This window comes from Hipposideros armiger, unplaced genomic scaffold, assembly GCF_001890085.2.
Source record: "Hipposideros armiger isolate ML-2016 unplaced genomic scaffold, ASM189008v1 scaffold_663, whole genome shotgun sequence".
Taxonomy (NCBI): domain Eukaryota; kingdom Metazoa; phylum Chordata; class Mammalia; order Chiroptera; family Hipposideridae; genus Hipposideros; species Hipposideros armiger.
This window is the reverse complement of record NW_017732013.1, coordinates 405639-421396: the sequence shown is the minus strand read 5'-3', so window position 1 is coordinate 421396 and position 15758 is coordinate 405639. Positions and strand designations below refer to the sequence as shown.

Genomic DNA, 15758 nt, shown 5'->3' with positions numbered 1-15758 from the left:
ACTAGCAACCCTCAGTTCTTCCTCTGTGTCTCTGAGACTATCTCCATCCACTTCTCCCATCCGTGAATAGCATTGTTGAATGAATGATTGAATGAATGAATAAAGTGCCAAAATGAATGATAAGCTTAATCATAAAAATCTGGGAATATTAAAAAAATATATGTTATGAGGCTTATCCCTAAAGAGTTTGATTCAGTAAGTCTAGGTTAGGGCCAGAGAAATCTATATTCTCCCTAGGCTGGGATGGGCATCAATTTCTGTGGAAGGACCAAGGAGGGGATCCAGCAAGGATCACTGTAACAGCTGCATAAAAACTACTGTAAAATGTCAGCAGCATATCACAGTAAGCATTTATATCACCTATGAGTCTGCAGTTCAGCTAAGAGTAAGATCATTGTGGCTGGGCTAAGCTGGGAAGTTCTGCAGATCATGGCTGGGCTGGCTTGCTCCCAGGGATTATCTGGGGGTCAGCTGGTATCGGCAAGGCTCCTCGGCTAGGCAGCTCTGCTTCTTATTGCATGCAGTTCTGTAGGTTGACTTATTTCAGGGTTTGGCAGCTGGGGTAGTTCTTCTCCATGTATCTCTCATCCTCCTCCTGGGTCCAGTGGGTTAGCACAGGCATGCTCTGCTAGTGGTGATGGTGGAGGCACTTGGGAATACATAAGGCCTCTTAAGACCGTTGAACAGGTACTCTGACACTTCCATATTATTCTATTGCTTTAAACAAGTCACATGGCCCAACCCAAAGTTAAAAGGTGGGAAATATACTTCCCCCTTTTAGAGGGAGGTTCTGCAAAATCCCATGACAGAAGCTCTAGGTTTAGGGAAGGATGAGGAGTTGGAGTGAATCAATCTCCCACATTTGCTGCGTTCAAAAAGCTGTGGAATAACTCAAGGAAGAGCATGTGAATCTGCTCAGATTCTCAGAACAGGATACTGAAGCTGCTCAGAGGGTGACCCACAGTTTCCATGCTGAAAGATGGAGGCCCTAGTTCAAGAAGTGGCCCATCAGGGCAATAGTCTGTGCCCCACTCTGTGATCACTTACACGTCAGGAGATATAATTTCCTTAGCCTGGAGAAAACTTCATTTGGAAAACTTGCCATCTTACAATATCTTACAATTGCCATCTTGGGCATTAGGCCTCCCTTATGAATATCCATGAATATCCATTTAGTTCAAAGATCTGAGGCAGAGAAGAGTAGACGAGAAATTTTGCTGTCTCTGGAGCATCCTTCTTCGTTGCATCCTTGACCATGGGCAATGGGACTTCTCTCTCTCTTTATCTTCTGTTGCTTGGATTGTTTTTTCGTTTGTTTGGTTGGTTTTTTTTCAAATAAATATTTTGTTTTTCAAATAAATCTTTGAGATTTATTTTGGTAACCTCTGCTTTTGGTCTCTGCTTTCCTAGCCTTATGATCGTATACTTAGTGTAAATGAGGCACACTTTCTTCTCTTTTGAGAACTTTGGGGAGGGCACTGAGCAATTGCAGTGGTTTCTTGTGGCGTATTCCTGCTTCTTCTCCATCAGGACAACCTGCCATTGTGCAGGTTGTAATCTCAGCCCTTTTGAGAAGGAAATGACTGTTTATTGAGCATCTGTTATCTGGCAGACCCGATACACACGGTTTATCTCAATGATACCTCACAGCAAAATTGATGTTCATTTTGCCCATTTCACAAATGAGGAAATTAAAGGTCAAAGAGATTTTATAGGTTAGAGATTTTGTAGGTTAGTCTAAGGTTGTGCAACTATGAGTTAGGAAGCCTGGTGTCACACTCAGGTTTTATTCAACTTCTGCTATTGTCACAGTATCAGAACCTTACCCTTGCGTGCCAGCCAATTTCTAACTGTCAGCACCTGCAACTCTTCACCTGAAGACTCTCTGTCCACTGATCCTATTGTGCTTGTATGATGGGCAGGCCAGAAAAGCTGGGCAGTTAAGCTACCCACCTCCCCACCTTGTGCTTGATCCTGGGGCACAGCCCTCAACCAGTGATTGACAAGAGTTGATGGATAACTCTGAAGCATCTCTGTCTACACTACTTCCCAGAGTTCCATGGTGAGATTATGCTCCTGTTGCCCTCAGGTTGGCTTTGTAACAAACTCTTTCCTGGCTGTTCTCCCTTTTGGAATTGCTTCCCTTCTCCCCAACTAGTGCTTCCTGGGATCTACTCCCAAATAAATTACTTGCCTTCCAATCCTTGTCTTAGGTCTGCCTCGGAGAAAACTTCCACCCACTGCAAGAAGAGTCTCCTTGGATTTTACAGAGCCACAAGCCACTTCTTTCACATTTGTAGCTTTAGCAGAACAGGCTTTGGGACAAGCCGGAGATTCTTGGCTCCACCTATGCCCACTCTGGTAGAGCTGCAACCTTGGTCACACTTCTCATGTTCTTGGAGAAGTCCCCCTCTATTCTTGGAAGGATCCTTGGGCTTGGACCAGTGCTGTGAACACAGGGCCACACAGTAGAGATGAACAACCTCTCTGCCTGCCTGGCTGTCACCTGTGAGATACATCCCACATCTGTGTCCTTACTGACCCCAGGCTCCACTGGAGAACACCTGTGTCTGGCTTTTCTACCTTCTGTGGGACTTACACATAGCAGGTCCAATACGCAGCGATTGGATTGCATTTAGAGCATATATCCAGGCATCTGCACAGAGAGGATGGGGTAAAGGAACTCTGATTTTGACTTGTTCTAAAATAGTGTCTTGGCCAACACTGATTTTATGTTATTGCTGTTGGGATAGAAAAGGAGAATTTCAATTATTTGTAACAGTGAGCCTTTACCATGGGACTGCATCCCTCATATTAAATTCAATCATACAATAATAGACTAATAATACAAGCCGCTATTATTATCCTTTGCTCCTAACTCACAACAGATTCAATGTAGATTTGTTGAATTAAATTAACACTAATGACTCACATTTATATATTGATTTGCAGTTTTCAAAGGATTTTAATTCCCAGTTTAAATAGAAAGAATACCAGACTACCAGTATACTCTTACTCTTCTCTATTAGCACATGGAAAAAACAAGCTTTGAAAATAATTCTACTTTGGGAAACATTTACCTGGTTTGATTATAAAGAAATTTTTATTATCTTTGTCTTAGAACCTCTCCTAGGCTTTTCACTTCTCACTGACCATAATCAGTAGCAAAAAGGAATGTTCCCAACACTGCACATTTCTGTTTATTTTAACCTTTATAAATTTCCAAGTCATCCTCTCTGTGGCAGATGTTGCCAGCAGTCGGTGCATACACCTTTGGTCTATCACCTTTATGTCCCTAGTGAATCCTGACTGCTTGTACCTGCATCGCTTTGCCAAGGGCTGTGCGAAGGTAGGAAGTGCTGGAGTGTTAACATCCCCCGGGACCAGCCCTCAACCAATGACTGACAGGAGTTGCTGTATAAATATCCCAGCTTCCTGTGGTATTTATAAATATCACAGCCATCTTGTGTGGGATAACTCTGGCAGACATATTCTGCACTGTCTCCCAGATTCCCCAGTGGGATGAAATTCTAGCTGCTCCCTGTGGTAACTTGTTTGGTAATGCATTATTTATTGGCTGCCTTCCTTTCCATGTCTCATTCCCTCCTCTATCCTTGCTTCCTGGGATCACTTCCCAAATAAACTACTTGCACTCAAACCCTTGTCTCAGAGTCTGCTGGGGGAACCCAAACACAGACCTCCCCAAAGTACATTTCACTAGAAAGACCCTGGGATAGCTCATCACATCCAAGCTATTAAGTCACCTAACAAGGTGTGAAGCTGCTTGTTAATCCTTTGCTCAAACAATTTTCGAGTTTATCACCATCCACTGATTTCATTGCTCTCCTGGGGAGGTCGACTGCACTTGCCATCCTCATTCTGTTAATTATAAAATAAAATTATTAATTAAAAATAAAGAAGATAAATTTGGTTAGTAGTTTCGACGTTGTCATTCTTAACTCTACACAAGGTGAGAGAGACACCAAGGCCAGTAAAAAAACAGTCAGACTCAGGTTCTCTGCTGAGGCAGTAACAATGAGATATTTGGATGTCAATTTTCTCACCTATACCAAAGACAGAAAATTTTCACAGTCATGTGTAATTAGATATAATTTCTTTGTCAAATACTATATCATTTATCAAACACTATATAATTTCCAAGTGTTTGATAAATGTTGAAGACATGGAACTTCCTCTGGATGGAAGTGCAGTTTTGTATAAAACTTACGTTTTCTGTTCAATTCTTAGATATCTAGTTTAAGTTTAGTGTAGATGTTGTTGTCTCAACAATATCCCTGCCAAATGGCCACCAACCCTCCTTTTGAATGTTTGCAGGTGTGGAGAATTCATTACTTCCTCAGAGAGCTAATTCCTTTTATTAACCTGATTTTAATCATTAGACAGTTTTTCTTTTAACTGAAATAAAATCTTCCTCCTACAGTTGTCACCCATTGGTGGGAATTTTTTTGGTAGAATTTCCTGAACAAATTGAATGCCTCATCCCACATGGAAAATTTAAAATATTTGAAAACATATTTAATGTATGAGGTCTGACATTAACTTTGCTAACTTATTGCAACAAAGTTGCTAACCCCCTTTTTTTTATATCAGAGGGACTATTCATTAATAATTTGTACCAAATGGACAAACAATTAACCAAGTTTACTATTTGGTAGTGTTGAAGAGGCTGCATGAAAAAGTTAGACAACCTGAACTTTTCACCAACAATTCATAGCTCTTGCATCACAACAATGCACCAGGTTACGTGGCACTGGCTGTAAGAAAGTTTTTAGCCAGTAAACAAATAACTGTATTGTAATACCCTCCCTACTCACCTGATCCGGCCCCCAATGACTTCTTTTTTTCCCAAAGATAAAGGAAATATTCAAAGGAAGACATTTTGATGACATTCAGGACATCAAGGGTAATACAACGACAGCTCTGATGGCTATTCCAGAAAAAGAGTTCCAAAATTGCTTTGAAGGGTGGACTTGGCACTGGTGTCGGTGCATAGCTTTCCAAGGGGGGTACTTCGAAGGTGACCATAATAATATTCAGCAATGAGGTATGTAGCACTTTTTCTAGGATGAGTTCGCGAACTTAATTGTCAGACCTTGTATGTGCCTCTTAAATTGTCTTTTCCCCAGTTCTTTCAGATGTCCTTAACAGATTATGGTTTGGGGTCCCTCTACTACCCTTGACACTATCTGTCACTCTTTCTCTTAGAGGGAGATACCTATTGGAAGCAACCAAGCTGCTCAACAATTGGGTATTGGCAAGTTTAAATAAATTACAGCATGAGGCAATACTGTATAGCCCTTATAATCATATTTTGAAGACTATTGAATAATATAAAAATGTTCATGACATATCAAGTGGAAGGAGGGGTACTATATATGCAACAAGAGTAAAATTTCATTAAAAATATACTCATAGAAATGAAAGTTCAAAATATGTCAAAATATTAAGAATGGTGATACAGCTAGTTTTGAATCTGTTTTATGCTTTTTCAGATTTTCTACAGAGAACATGTATTTTTTAATTAGAAAAAAATGTTTTTGCAAAGAAATAAAGAAAAAATGAAAAAAACCCACAACATTTATAGAATCACAGAGTTCTTCAGGTATATTCTGATATTACAGATTTGAAGGGAGCTGGTACCTTTCAATTTGGATGTTTCACTTTCCAATTTCAGATTAGGGATTTTGATAGATGAATCAAACTGTCGATTAGCATTGTACCTGCATTTCTTCAGAGCCCCAGAGGATTTTTTCCCCACTTGAGTTACTATCTCTTTTAATCTGGTAATTGGCATTGGGAGCAGCCTGTCACGGAAAAACACCTGGGCTGGGCAGGGAGAAGGGAAGGATGCCCAGGTTAATCTCCATGTAAGTGCCCTTCACTGGGGCTAGACTGGCAGGAGGGAGACAAAGGGCTATCAGTTTGAAAGCCCGACTAGCAGCCACCTCACCTTGAAGTCCTAGAAGCTCAAGATGAAGCAACACTAATTTGTGAAAGTGGGGAGAGCCCTGTTGGCTGCTCTGTGAGGTACTGGGTCTTGGAGATGGCAGGAACCCTGTGTAGTTGCAGCTCAGTCTGGAAGGAAGATAAAAATGCCTGTGTGCAGGGGTCAGCCCTCTGAGGATGAACCTGCCAGCCCCTGCAGGCTATTATCCCTGCTATTTCTGTACGTAAGGAAAGTCCACTGGGTATCAGAGCCTTGGAGAAAAAGCAAAAGACACATTTCTCAGTCTCCCCTTTGGAGAACTCTGCAAGGCCCTGCAGTCATTAGGGAGGCAGAGAAAGGGAGGGCACTAGAAGAGGCAAGCAGGTTTCTGTGTGAGGCAGTCCCATTAAGGAAGCAACCGGGACAGCCAGGTAGACAGCTCTGCAGTGGAAAGGAGGACCCAGGAAGAAGAGAAGTGTTTCCTTAGACTCTGCAGAAGGCCCACTGAAGCAGAATCTTCAACTCATAGGTAGTTCTTTATTGTCTTATCTACAGGAGTGGATTCTCATCTCTTGGAATAGAGCTTTGGATTAATTTCTGTCATGTCTATCTGGGGGCACACTGGATTGTGCCAATGATTCATTTAACTTTTTTTAATTATTAAAAATAGATGCTCAGCCCAATATATACTCCTCTTAATTTTGCTTCTTGACGCCCAATGCACTAAACATGAGGGAAAATCTCAACTTTCTTCTTGCATTGTAGACACACAACTTCCAGGATGAATGACCCAGAATGTTGACCCAAAAACACTTTGGCTTGTTAACCACCTTTTCACTATTGAAGTCTGTGTTCTCCTAAATATGATCTCTCTAGGTACTAAAATAACATTTTTTATACATAGATCTGCAGGTTACAGAAGTATAGCTTTGCAATACTTTAGAAAATTTTAAGTGAACACACTAATGTTTGAATAGTATACTTCCTGAGGTTAAAATAGTGATTGCTTATGTTTAAAGGGTTTGTATGTTTTATAAGGGAAGTAGTGTGACTTGCTGTGTCAAAAGTCAGAGCATGTGGTTCTACTAGCCCAACAGTGTTCACCATGACTTTTTGTTAATATTTCTTACTTGTCAAGGGAAACTAAATGCTGTACATGTTGTTGTGAGGGACAGTTGGTGTTCAGCACTTGTAAGTGAAGAAATAATTTTAAAAATTATGTTCTTGCTTTCATACATCTCTGGTTGCAATGTGGATTGCTGCACTATTTGGCATTTTGCCATCAGTTTTAACCCAGCAAAAACCCAAATGGCTCATATTCAATTCAATATCCTTAGGTAGAGTTGATTTTAAACCTTGCCAAGGCTTTCTTCTTTGCCCCTCCCTGTACCTTTTTTCTTGGCATGCTGTTGTATCAGACCTCAAATTTCCTTCTTTTCTTCTCACAAAGCTACCAGCTTTTTCTGCTGCCAGGACCCATGCCTTGTCTGTCTCTGGCCTGAGCTGTGGCTCCAACAAGATGGACAGTTTCAGTGTGCATGCATGCATGTTTTACAGTGTGCATGTCCTATGTGCATGCATGTGTGTGTGTGTGCACATGTACATGTGTGTTCCTAATAATGAGGGATGCCAGAACATTTAAGTTGTATGTGTCTCCCCACACAGGTTGGCTTGTACTTACATAGTTTGAGGCCAGGTCCGGATGGAGATAGTCAATCCCTGTGAAAAGACAACAGCACAGGAATGAAAGGTTAATAATTGCTACTGTTCTCAGGAAAGCTGCTCAAGATAATGCTCTCCTTATGTGCTGCTACTTGGAGACTTGGATGGGGGTGAGCACCTGTGCCTGAGGCCCTACCCTTGCGTTTCCATTCTGAGTGAGCTGCACCCCCCAAGTGGAGAGACAGCTGCCACCAGATGGATCAGAGAAGTGAAGCCAGTTGAGCTTGGGGCCCCAGGATAATACTTTTGCCATAAATGTCAGCACTAAGGGGCTTAGTGGCTGCAAAATGGATGGCTCATTAGGGCAGTGATCTAAGAGAGATTTGTGGAAATCCTGACATTTCTGAAACATCAACTGCCATTCCTTCTGAAATGAAACTGGCCCTGGGGAGGAAAAGTAATTATTATTTAACAGGGCCTGGACAACAATGGATTAGAAGAGGTTTCTCTAGCATGGAAATAAAAAAGAACACAACTGGGCAAGAAAAGCGATTAGGCAAAGGGCAAATCATCTCCTGTGAGGTGTCCCTAGTGGGAGCTAATGCTTGTCTTTCCAGAACGTAGCTTCCCAGGAAACCCAAGATCTCGAGTCTCCTGGATGTGGACTACCTTGTGGCTCAATAGTCCACAAGGATGTGGACTACCTTGTGGCTCAATAGTTGTTCCAAAGGTTGAATTATGGTCCATGAACTGCTGGGTTCCATCAGACATATAGACCTCAAAAAGTACCCTGGAACATCAAGGGCAAATTGAAAAGCTCTCATCCAGGTCTGAGAGACATATAATTTTTGTAGTAGTTACATCTGAGCACCCAGCCCTCCAAGAAACCAGCCAGGTCTGCACCAGCTAGCATAATGGTTAAGAGTGTAGGTTTTGTAATCAAAGATCCAAGTTTGAATTCCAACCATGCTGCCAATTGGTTGCATGACTTCAGGCAAGGTGCTTGGCTTCTCTTTGCTTTCTTTTCAGTATAATGGGGGCAAGAACAGTGTGGTGTGCTTGTCCCAGTGGCGTTTAACAACTCTATTGGGTTGCAATATTTAAAAGCCAGAAGTATTATTAAATCTCTTTCTTAGCTGTCATCTTTCCTGCATGCATACTAAGGCCAGGTCACAGTTATTGCTTTGTCTTGCAAAAAAGAACTTGTATGAGGATATATTCAGTGAACCCGTGAACAACGTAGAGTTAGAGGCGCCAACTGCCTGGAAAGATTAAAATCCTCATATAACTTAAGTCAGCCCTCTGTATGCATAGATTTCCAACCACCAGTTGACCTTTGAACAGCCCGGACTTGAACTGCGCAGGTCAGTGGGAAAGCTCGTGTATAAGTGGATCCGTGCACTTCAAACCTGCGTTCTTCAAGGGTCACTATATCTCTAAAAAGAAATTCCCCTTTGTTTTATTCTGGTTGCGCATGTTGTTTCTGCTAAGTCCTTTCTGGATGGGGAGTCACTGTTTTACAGAACGTCTTTAACATTTAGCCACTGATTTTGCCACCTACAGCAATTACTGTTCTCGTGGCTGCTTTCTATAGCTCGGGAGAGTACAGCAGGTCACCTCCAGCCCACCATCCTCCTTCTCCTCCCACTCCCCTTGCAAAGACTGCGGGACAGGAGTCAGAAGATGTAAAGACTAACATTTTAAAAGTTTGCAGACTCTTGTTCTGGACCCCAATTCAGAGATGGTCCGTTTTGGCTGTGAGAGAAGCTGGGGATAAGCACAGTCTATGCCAACAGACCAAGTTCCATTTCAGGCTCAGATGCTGTAATATTTGTGTGGCTTTGGCCAAATGACATAATCTCTCAGTTTCCTCATTTTTGAAATGGGGATATTTACTTTGCAAAACAATTTTCAAAATTAGCGACAATTCATTGAAACTGTTTACTTGTAGTAACACTTGATAAATGATATTTCTAACATCATAATCTACCATATCTCTAGAGTTCTGTGGATAATGCAGAAGAGCATAACAGCTTTAAAAATTGACTTAGTTTTAGAATATTGGTTGGAATTAAATTGTTGTATATATTTGTTGAAATTGGTTAAATTCTGTGAACTCATTGTTAGGAAAAAATTTTTGTAACATACAGAAAAGTTAAAGAAGAGACACACACACACACACACATGCACACACAGAGAATCCTTTTTTTTTTAACAGGGAGTCAGGTTTTAAAACATGACTCCATGTTTTAATACTGAAAGTTGTTTAGGAGAGGAATTTTCTAAGTAGTAGTCCCTTCTTTCTGAAGGAAAAATATTGAAGCAAAGAGATAATTTGAGACCAGAAGGAAATTAGAATTAAAATAAGATAAATTTAGCCTAATTAAAATAAAAGATCTTTAATTAGGTTAAGGGGAGGGCTGTATTCAATTAGAACAGACATAGACTTTGGTCTGAGAAAGAGAAGATTATTTATAGAATTGTGAAGGATGACAGACACGATTCAGAAAAATAATAATGAACTAAAGCATTCAAATGATAACCTGGTAATTACATAGTACTTTAATATTTTTGTATATTTGATTATCTTTTGAAGGGGAATATACTGAATACATCTTCTAAATCAGCTATTTTTCAATTCTTATATTTGTACTGTAATCATTCTTATTTTCCATGCATTTTTATTTTCAGCAATGCTGACAGATACTATGTAGGTCCTGGCAAAACAGACAATTTGGACACAAAACCTGAGCTGTACAACTATCTATGGCTCACAATCTGCAGGGGGCATTGACACATCACGAGCCAATTGTAATGAATGTGGTGCGCAAATGACAAATAGTTGGTTATATTTTTGTTCATAAACCATTGGTATCCTGTCTTTAGTTTGGAGTCTAATCCACAATAGTTCAAATTTCCAGGAAGCTCTGACAGTTCTAGAGACCTCATGGAATTGGCAAGGAGCTCCATGAACATATTCCTAGTTAGAATGTTAAGGGTTTAGTTGAAATGTATTACATTTCAGGACCCTGGTCCTAAGCTCAGTTCCCTTCATTGTCCCAAGAAAGCTAGCTGCTTGTACCACCCCCACTGACTTATATGTTGATGAGGAGTAGACCTCAGTGCATGGACTGTATTTTTCAAAGGTGGTGGTTCAATATCTCCCATCCCATGTGGTTTTCTACAGTATGACAATGTCACCCTCCACCCCTCCCCAATTAGAGGTAGCTCTATTTTTGCCTCTTCAGTCTGAGTGGACTGTGACTGCTTCTAACAATAGAATATAGTAGAACAGCATTGTATAACATCAAGGATAAGTCAGAAAAGTCCAGGCATCTTCTACCTACTCCTTTTTTTTGGACAGTTGCTCACTCTAGAGGAAGCCAGCTGCCATGTAAGAAGCCCATGTATAGGCTCTCTGTTTGACAGCTGAACTCCAGTGGCAGCCAGCATCTACCACCAGCCTGAGAATGATGCATCTTGGATGTCCAGCTCAGTTGAGCCTTCAGATCACCACAGCCCAGCCAACATCTGACCTGAGCTGAATGTGAGACCTCAAGTGAGAACTGCCCAGGCAGGCTCTTCTTATGCCACAGAAATCATGAGCAAAATAGTTACTTCAAGCTGCTAAGTGTCAGAGTCATTTGCTACACAGCAATAAGAACTGGAACAGACATCCCACTGGAACTTCTGAGGCCTATGAAGCCCAAATTAGGAGAGAATATGGTACTTTTCTATGTGATGCAGAGCTCTAAATCTCTCGGAAGGGTGTGGGTGACTGTCTGGATCTCGACTTACATGGATAAGATCCCATTCACAAAGTTCCACCAGAAAAAGAGGGCCAAGGGGCAGGTTTCAAGCACTGAGGATGGTGGTTAGGATTTGTTGTGAGACTTTGGGCAGTTCCTTGCCTCCCTAAACCTCAGTTCCTTCATCTGCAAAATGCAAATAATAATAATAATACTAACATTAGAGAGTAATTGTGACAATGTTTCCAAAATACTAAATAGTGCCTAGTACATAGTGAGTACTTAATAAATGTTAGTTTCTATTGTTACTTCAGCTTGAAACTCTATCTGGCCCCACCTCACTGGTCTTCAATCTTACTTTCTTGGCTCCATCTGATATCGGTTAAAGGCCTTGACCATGCCATCCCTGACCGTTTTTGACCTTGAAAGCCAGTCACTTGCCCTGAATCATGCCTAGGCTGGGTAACTCCTGACCAACCCAAGTCTTGTTATGGTTACATTTCATTTTCCAGGTCAAATTCCCAACACTAAATAATTCCATTACAACAAAAGGAATGAATTGTCATCATTAAGTGGAGTGTTTGCTGACATCTCATTGCTTGGGATGTCAGAGTAGACCCTTAATAAATGTTTTCTGCACCTTCAGGCAATAGTTAATCCAGGAGGAACTCTCCTAGTGATGTGTACTATATGGAAATAGCATTAAGTTGCACCTGACTGAAGGCAGAAAATATTTATTGAGCATTAAGCAAGTCACTGGATCTACCAGAGGGAATAGCAGCTGAGTTTTGAGTTGGGCAATCAGAGAGGAGTGAAAAGCTATTAAAACTGGGCTATCAAAGCATAGGGAATATAGTCAATGATATCATAATTAGTTTGTATGGTGGCAGATGATTACTAGACTTATCATGGTGATCATTTTGTAAGGTATATAAATGTCAAATCACAGTTGTATACCTGAAACTAATATAATATTGTATGTCAAGTATACTTTAAAAAAATAAACTGGGCTGGCTGTTCACAAATTGAACTTTCCACATATAAATGATATAATATTTGCCATATAGGCCCAAATATAAAAAGCCAATGCTTATAAAATATTACATTATTTTGTTCTTAGTGGTCAGGGACAGCATCCGTGTCTTTAATCTTGTTTTGCAATGATATCTTGCTGAGAGAATATCTGGGAAATGATACCATGCCATCCACATGTCTAGGCAGTTAAGAGAGAAAATACAGCACTGATGCTCCCAGCCTCACCTTCACTACTTCCTATTTCTAGGTGTTGGGGCAGAGATGCCCAACTGAGAGGCATAGTAAGAGGCTGCTTAGCATCTGGACCTGTCCCCGTTGCACGGGAGGCCACTGTTGTCCCAAATGTGCTCATCTTATTCTTCAACAGTAGATTTAGAGAATTACTTGGCAGTCTTTCTTTTCTTCAGTTGTCATACTGAATAAGTACACGTTGAATGAAAGATTGCCACCAATTCTTTTCTCTCTCTGCACCAGGAGGCAGAATTTATTTCTCCTCCTCTGGAACCTGGCCTGAGACTGCTGATTCAACAGAAGTAGCAGAGTGATGCTTGTCCATTCCAGGTTCAGACTTTAAAGAGGCTGGCAGCTTCTGCTTCTTAGAATGCCTGTTCTTGGGAGCCTTGAGCCATCTGTAAGAAATCTAGCTACCTTGCTGAAGAGACCATGTGGAGTAAGGAGACTGGGACTGCATGGAATAGGAGGGAGCCCCGAGTTGAATCCAGTCCCAGTTGCCTTCTGACTCCAATTGCATTAAAACCCAGATAGACCAGCAGCAGAACAGACAGTCCAGCTCAGCCTGGTCAACCAAAGAACTGTGAGAGATAACAACATGGTGGTTGTTTAAAGCCACTCAGTTTGGGGGTGGTTTGTTCTGCAGTAGGAGGTGATCAAAATAATGGAGAAGTTAGGAATTTTAAATTGGGAGGCAGAGAGTTTGCTTTTTGGGGATCCCGAAGGCCACTGATCAGGAGAAGAAGTAACATCAAACAAATTCTTCCAAAGCTTTCTGAAGAACTTGGTCTCTTAAGCCAGGAAAGTGGAACAGAATCAGGAGTCACCCTCTGCTTTGCTATTTTTGGATGGGATGATGGACAGTCAGTCAAGGGGGCTACAGTTAGAGCCTCAAAGTGAGTATCACAGGGTTGTTGGAGGTTTCAAAAGAACGGTGTGACTGTCTGTTGTTACTGTAGTGGCACTTTTAGGGTGCTTTTCTAATACCTAGTAGGGGGATACCCAGTAGATACGGTGTTTAAAATGGTCATTACAATATATTCTGGCAGGCTTTCCCCAAACCTAGATGTATCTTTCTCCTAGGTGAGCTGGCCTTAGCCACTTTGGTTTCTAAACCAAAACATTAGGAAGAAAGAGACAGCTATAAGCTCCTGACATCTGTGCACACACACTCTTGTACAGAGGTCTGTTCTTGTGAAAGCCCTCAGCCACTGGAGAAAGCTTTTACATCCATTTCAAAACATCGAACACTTCAGAAAACAGCGAGGCATTGTTTTTATGTTGCTATTTAATGAGCCCACACAAAGACAGCAGCAATTTTAATCACCCTGGCTCCCCTTGTTTTCCCATCAATTCTGCTTCAAAGGCTTGCTTTAGAGAACATAGTGTTCTTTGAGGATCTTCAGAAGGGAAAGGCTCCATTGTTTCATCTCTGTATAGTCTTTATATGTAATTGGGCTATTATTGCACAGTGGAGTTTTACTGGAGGACCCAGACGGCTAATGAAGGGCGACAGTACATCCCCAGTGAGATGACTACAGGGCAGAGGTGCTCCAGAATTTTGGCAGAGCCACGGACATGTGGAGTTAGGAAAACACCAATTCATCCAACCCCTTGGTTTTCATATCACAAACTATAAAAAATAAAGTTCTGTTCAATCTTTATCTGGCATGCATTGGGATAGGATAACATATTATAGGGAGCATGTGTCATAAAATGTTATCAAAGTCTGCTTTACAAGGGTTCATTCTGAAAATAACAATAAAGCAAAAAAGTCTCTAAGTCCCAATCCTACTGCTAAAAGCTATTTCATGGATCTAGAGCTACATTGTGTAATAGAAATTTCTGTGATGATAAAAATGGAGTTGGCTTGAATTTCAGCAGTGGTCAGCCCCATGTGGGTATTGAGAGCTTGAAATGAAGCTAGGAATTGAATTTTTAATTTTATTTAGCTTTAATTAAAAATTTAAATGTAAATAGCCACACATGGCTAGTGGCTACTACATTGGACAGTGTGGGTCTAGAGAAATAGATGGTAAATATAAAGAGGTTCAGAAGATGTTTTAAGGTAAGGTATAAGCAGTGGCCTAATACAAAACTAAGGTTGAGTGACAGTCAGGTTTCATTTGTTTATTTTTAAAATTTTATTAATTCAATAAAGATTTGTTAAGGGCATTCTCAAATTTGAGGACCATGGATTTGGAGGAAGGGGAGGGCTTGGCCACAGTACAGATGGTCATCAGGCCCAGCATCAGCCTATTCTGCCTCCAAAACAGTGACTCTCTTATATTCTGAAGGCATGCAAAGACACACTTACTTCCAAATGATGTAAAGGCATTGAAATACTCACCATCATCCATAATTCCAATGGTAACACCTTTCCCTGTGTATCCCAGTTCCCAGGCTTCTGCCACATTCAAATCAAGGCCAGGAGTGCCATCAGCTTGCCCCGTATTGATCTGGTGTAGGAATTCCAAAGCAGAGAATCTTATTAGTTTGGTGTAGGAAAGCACCTGTGTAAAATGTTTGCTTGACATGCTTTGCAGTCATCCAATATTCCAGGGCCAGCTCAAAGGTGACATCTTCCATGAACTGGTGCTTTTGGGTGTTCCCCCACCCATTCTTCTGGCTTTCTCCTTCCATTTTTTTAATCTACACAATTGATGTTTTACTTTTTACATAAGTATGCAAATACAGTTTCAATCCTCCCATCTTTTATGACCAAATTGCTATCTTTAAACTCCTAAGAGCTGCCATTGCAAGAAACCCTTCCCAATTTAGAACTGAACGCTCACTTTTGTAGTTCTTTATTTATACCTCATGTTTTAAATTTAGCACACATTGCTTTGGATTATTCTTATCTGAATATGATTTTCTTCCTTACTAAATACAATATCCTTTGCAAGAGGGAAATGTCTTATTTACCTTTGTGATTTCAGCACTACCACACCAATCTTGCTTAAAAATATTTGTTGAACTGAATTAAAGATAGCTGGTTCACCTTTAGTGCATATTCTAATGCAAAAAATATATAAATATAAAAAATAAATCCTCTACCTTAAAAAAATCAAAAGAAGAAATAAAGGAAAACCAAGAAAAATTCCAAATAAATATGCTCACTACTCTTTTTTCAT

General features: G+C 40.7%; 1 protein-coding gene across 1 annotated transcript in view; it reads right to left on the bottom strand.

Moving 5' to 3' along the window:
- PCSK2 (proprotein convertase subtilisin/kexin type 2) overlaps nucleotides 1-15758 on the bottom strand; it is a 294044-nt gene that overhangs the window by 121375 nt on the left and 156911 nt on the right. Inside the window, exons 4-5 of the mRNA XM_019626211.1 lie at nucleotides 14975-15083; nucleotides 7629-7666 (exon numbers count right to left, since the gene is read on the bottom strand). Coding sequence (XP_019481756.1) covers nucleotides 7629-7666; nucleotides 14975-15083 — 147 coding nt within the window. The remainder of the gene's footprint in view (nucleotides 1-7628; nucleotides 7667-14974; nucleotides 15084-15758) is intronic.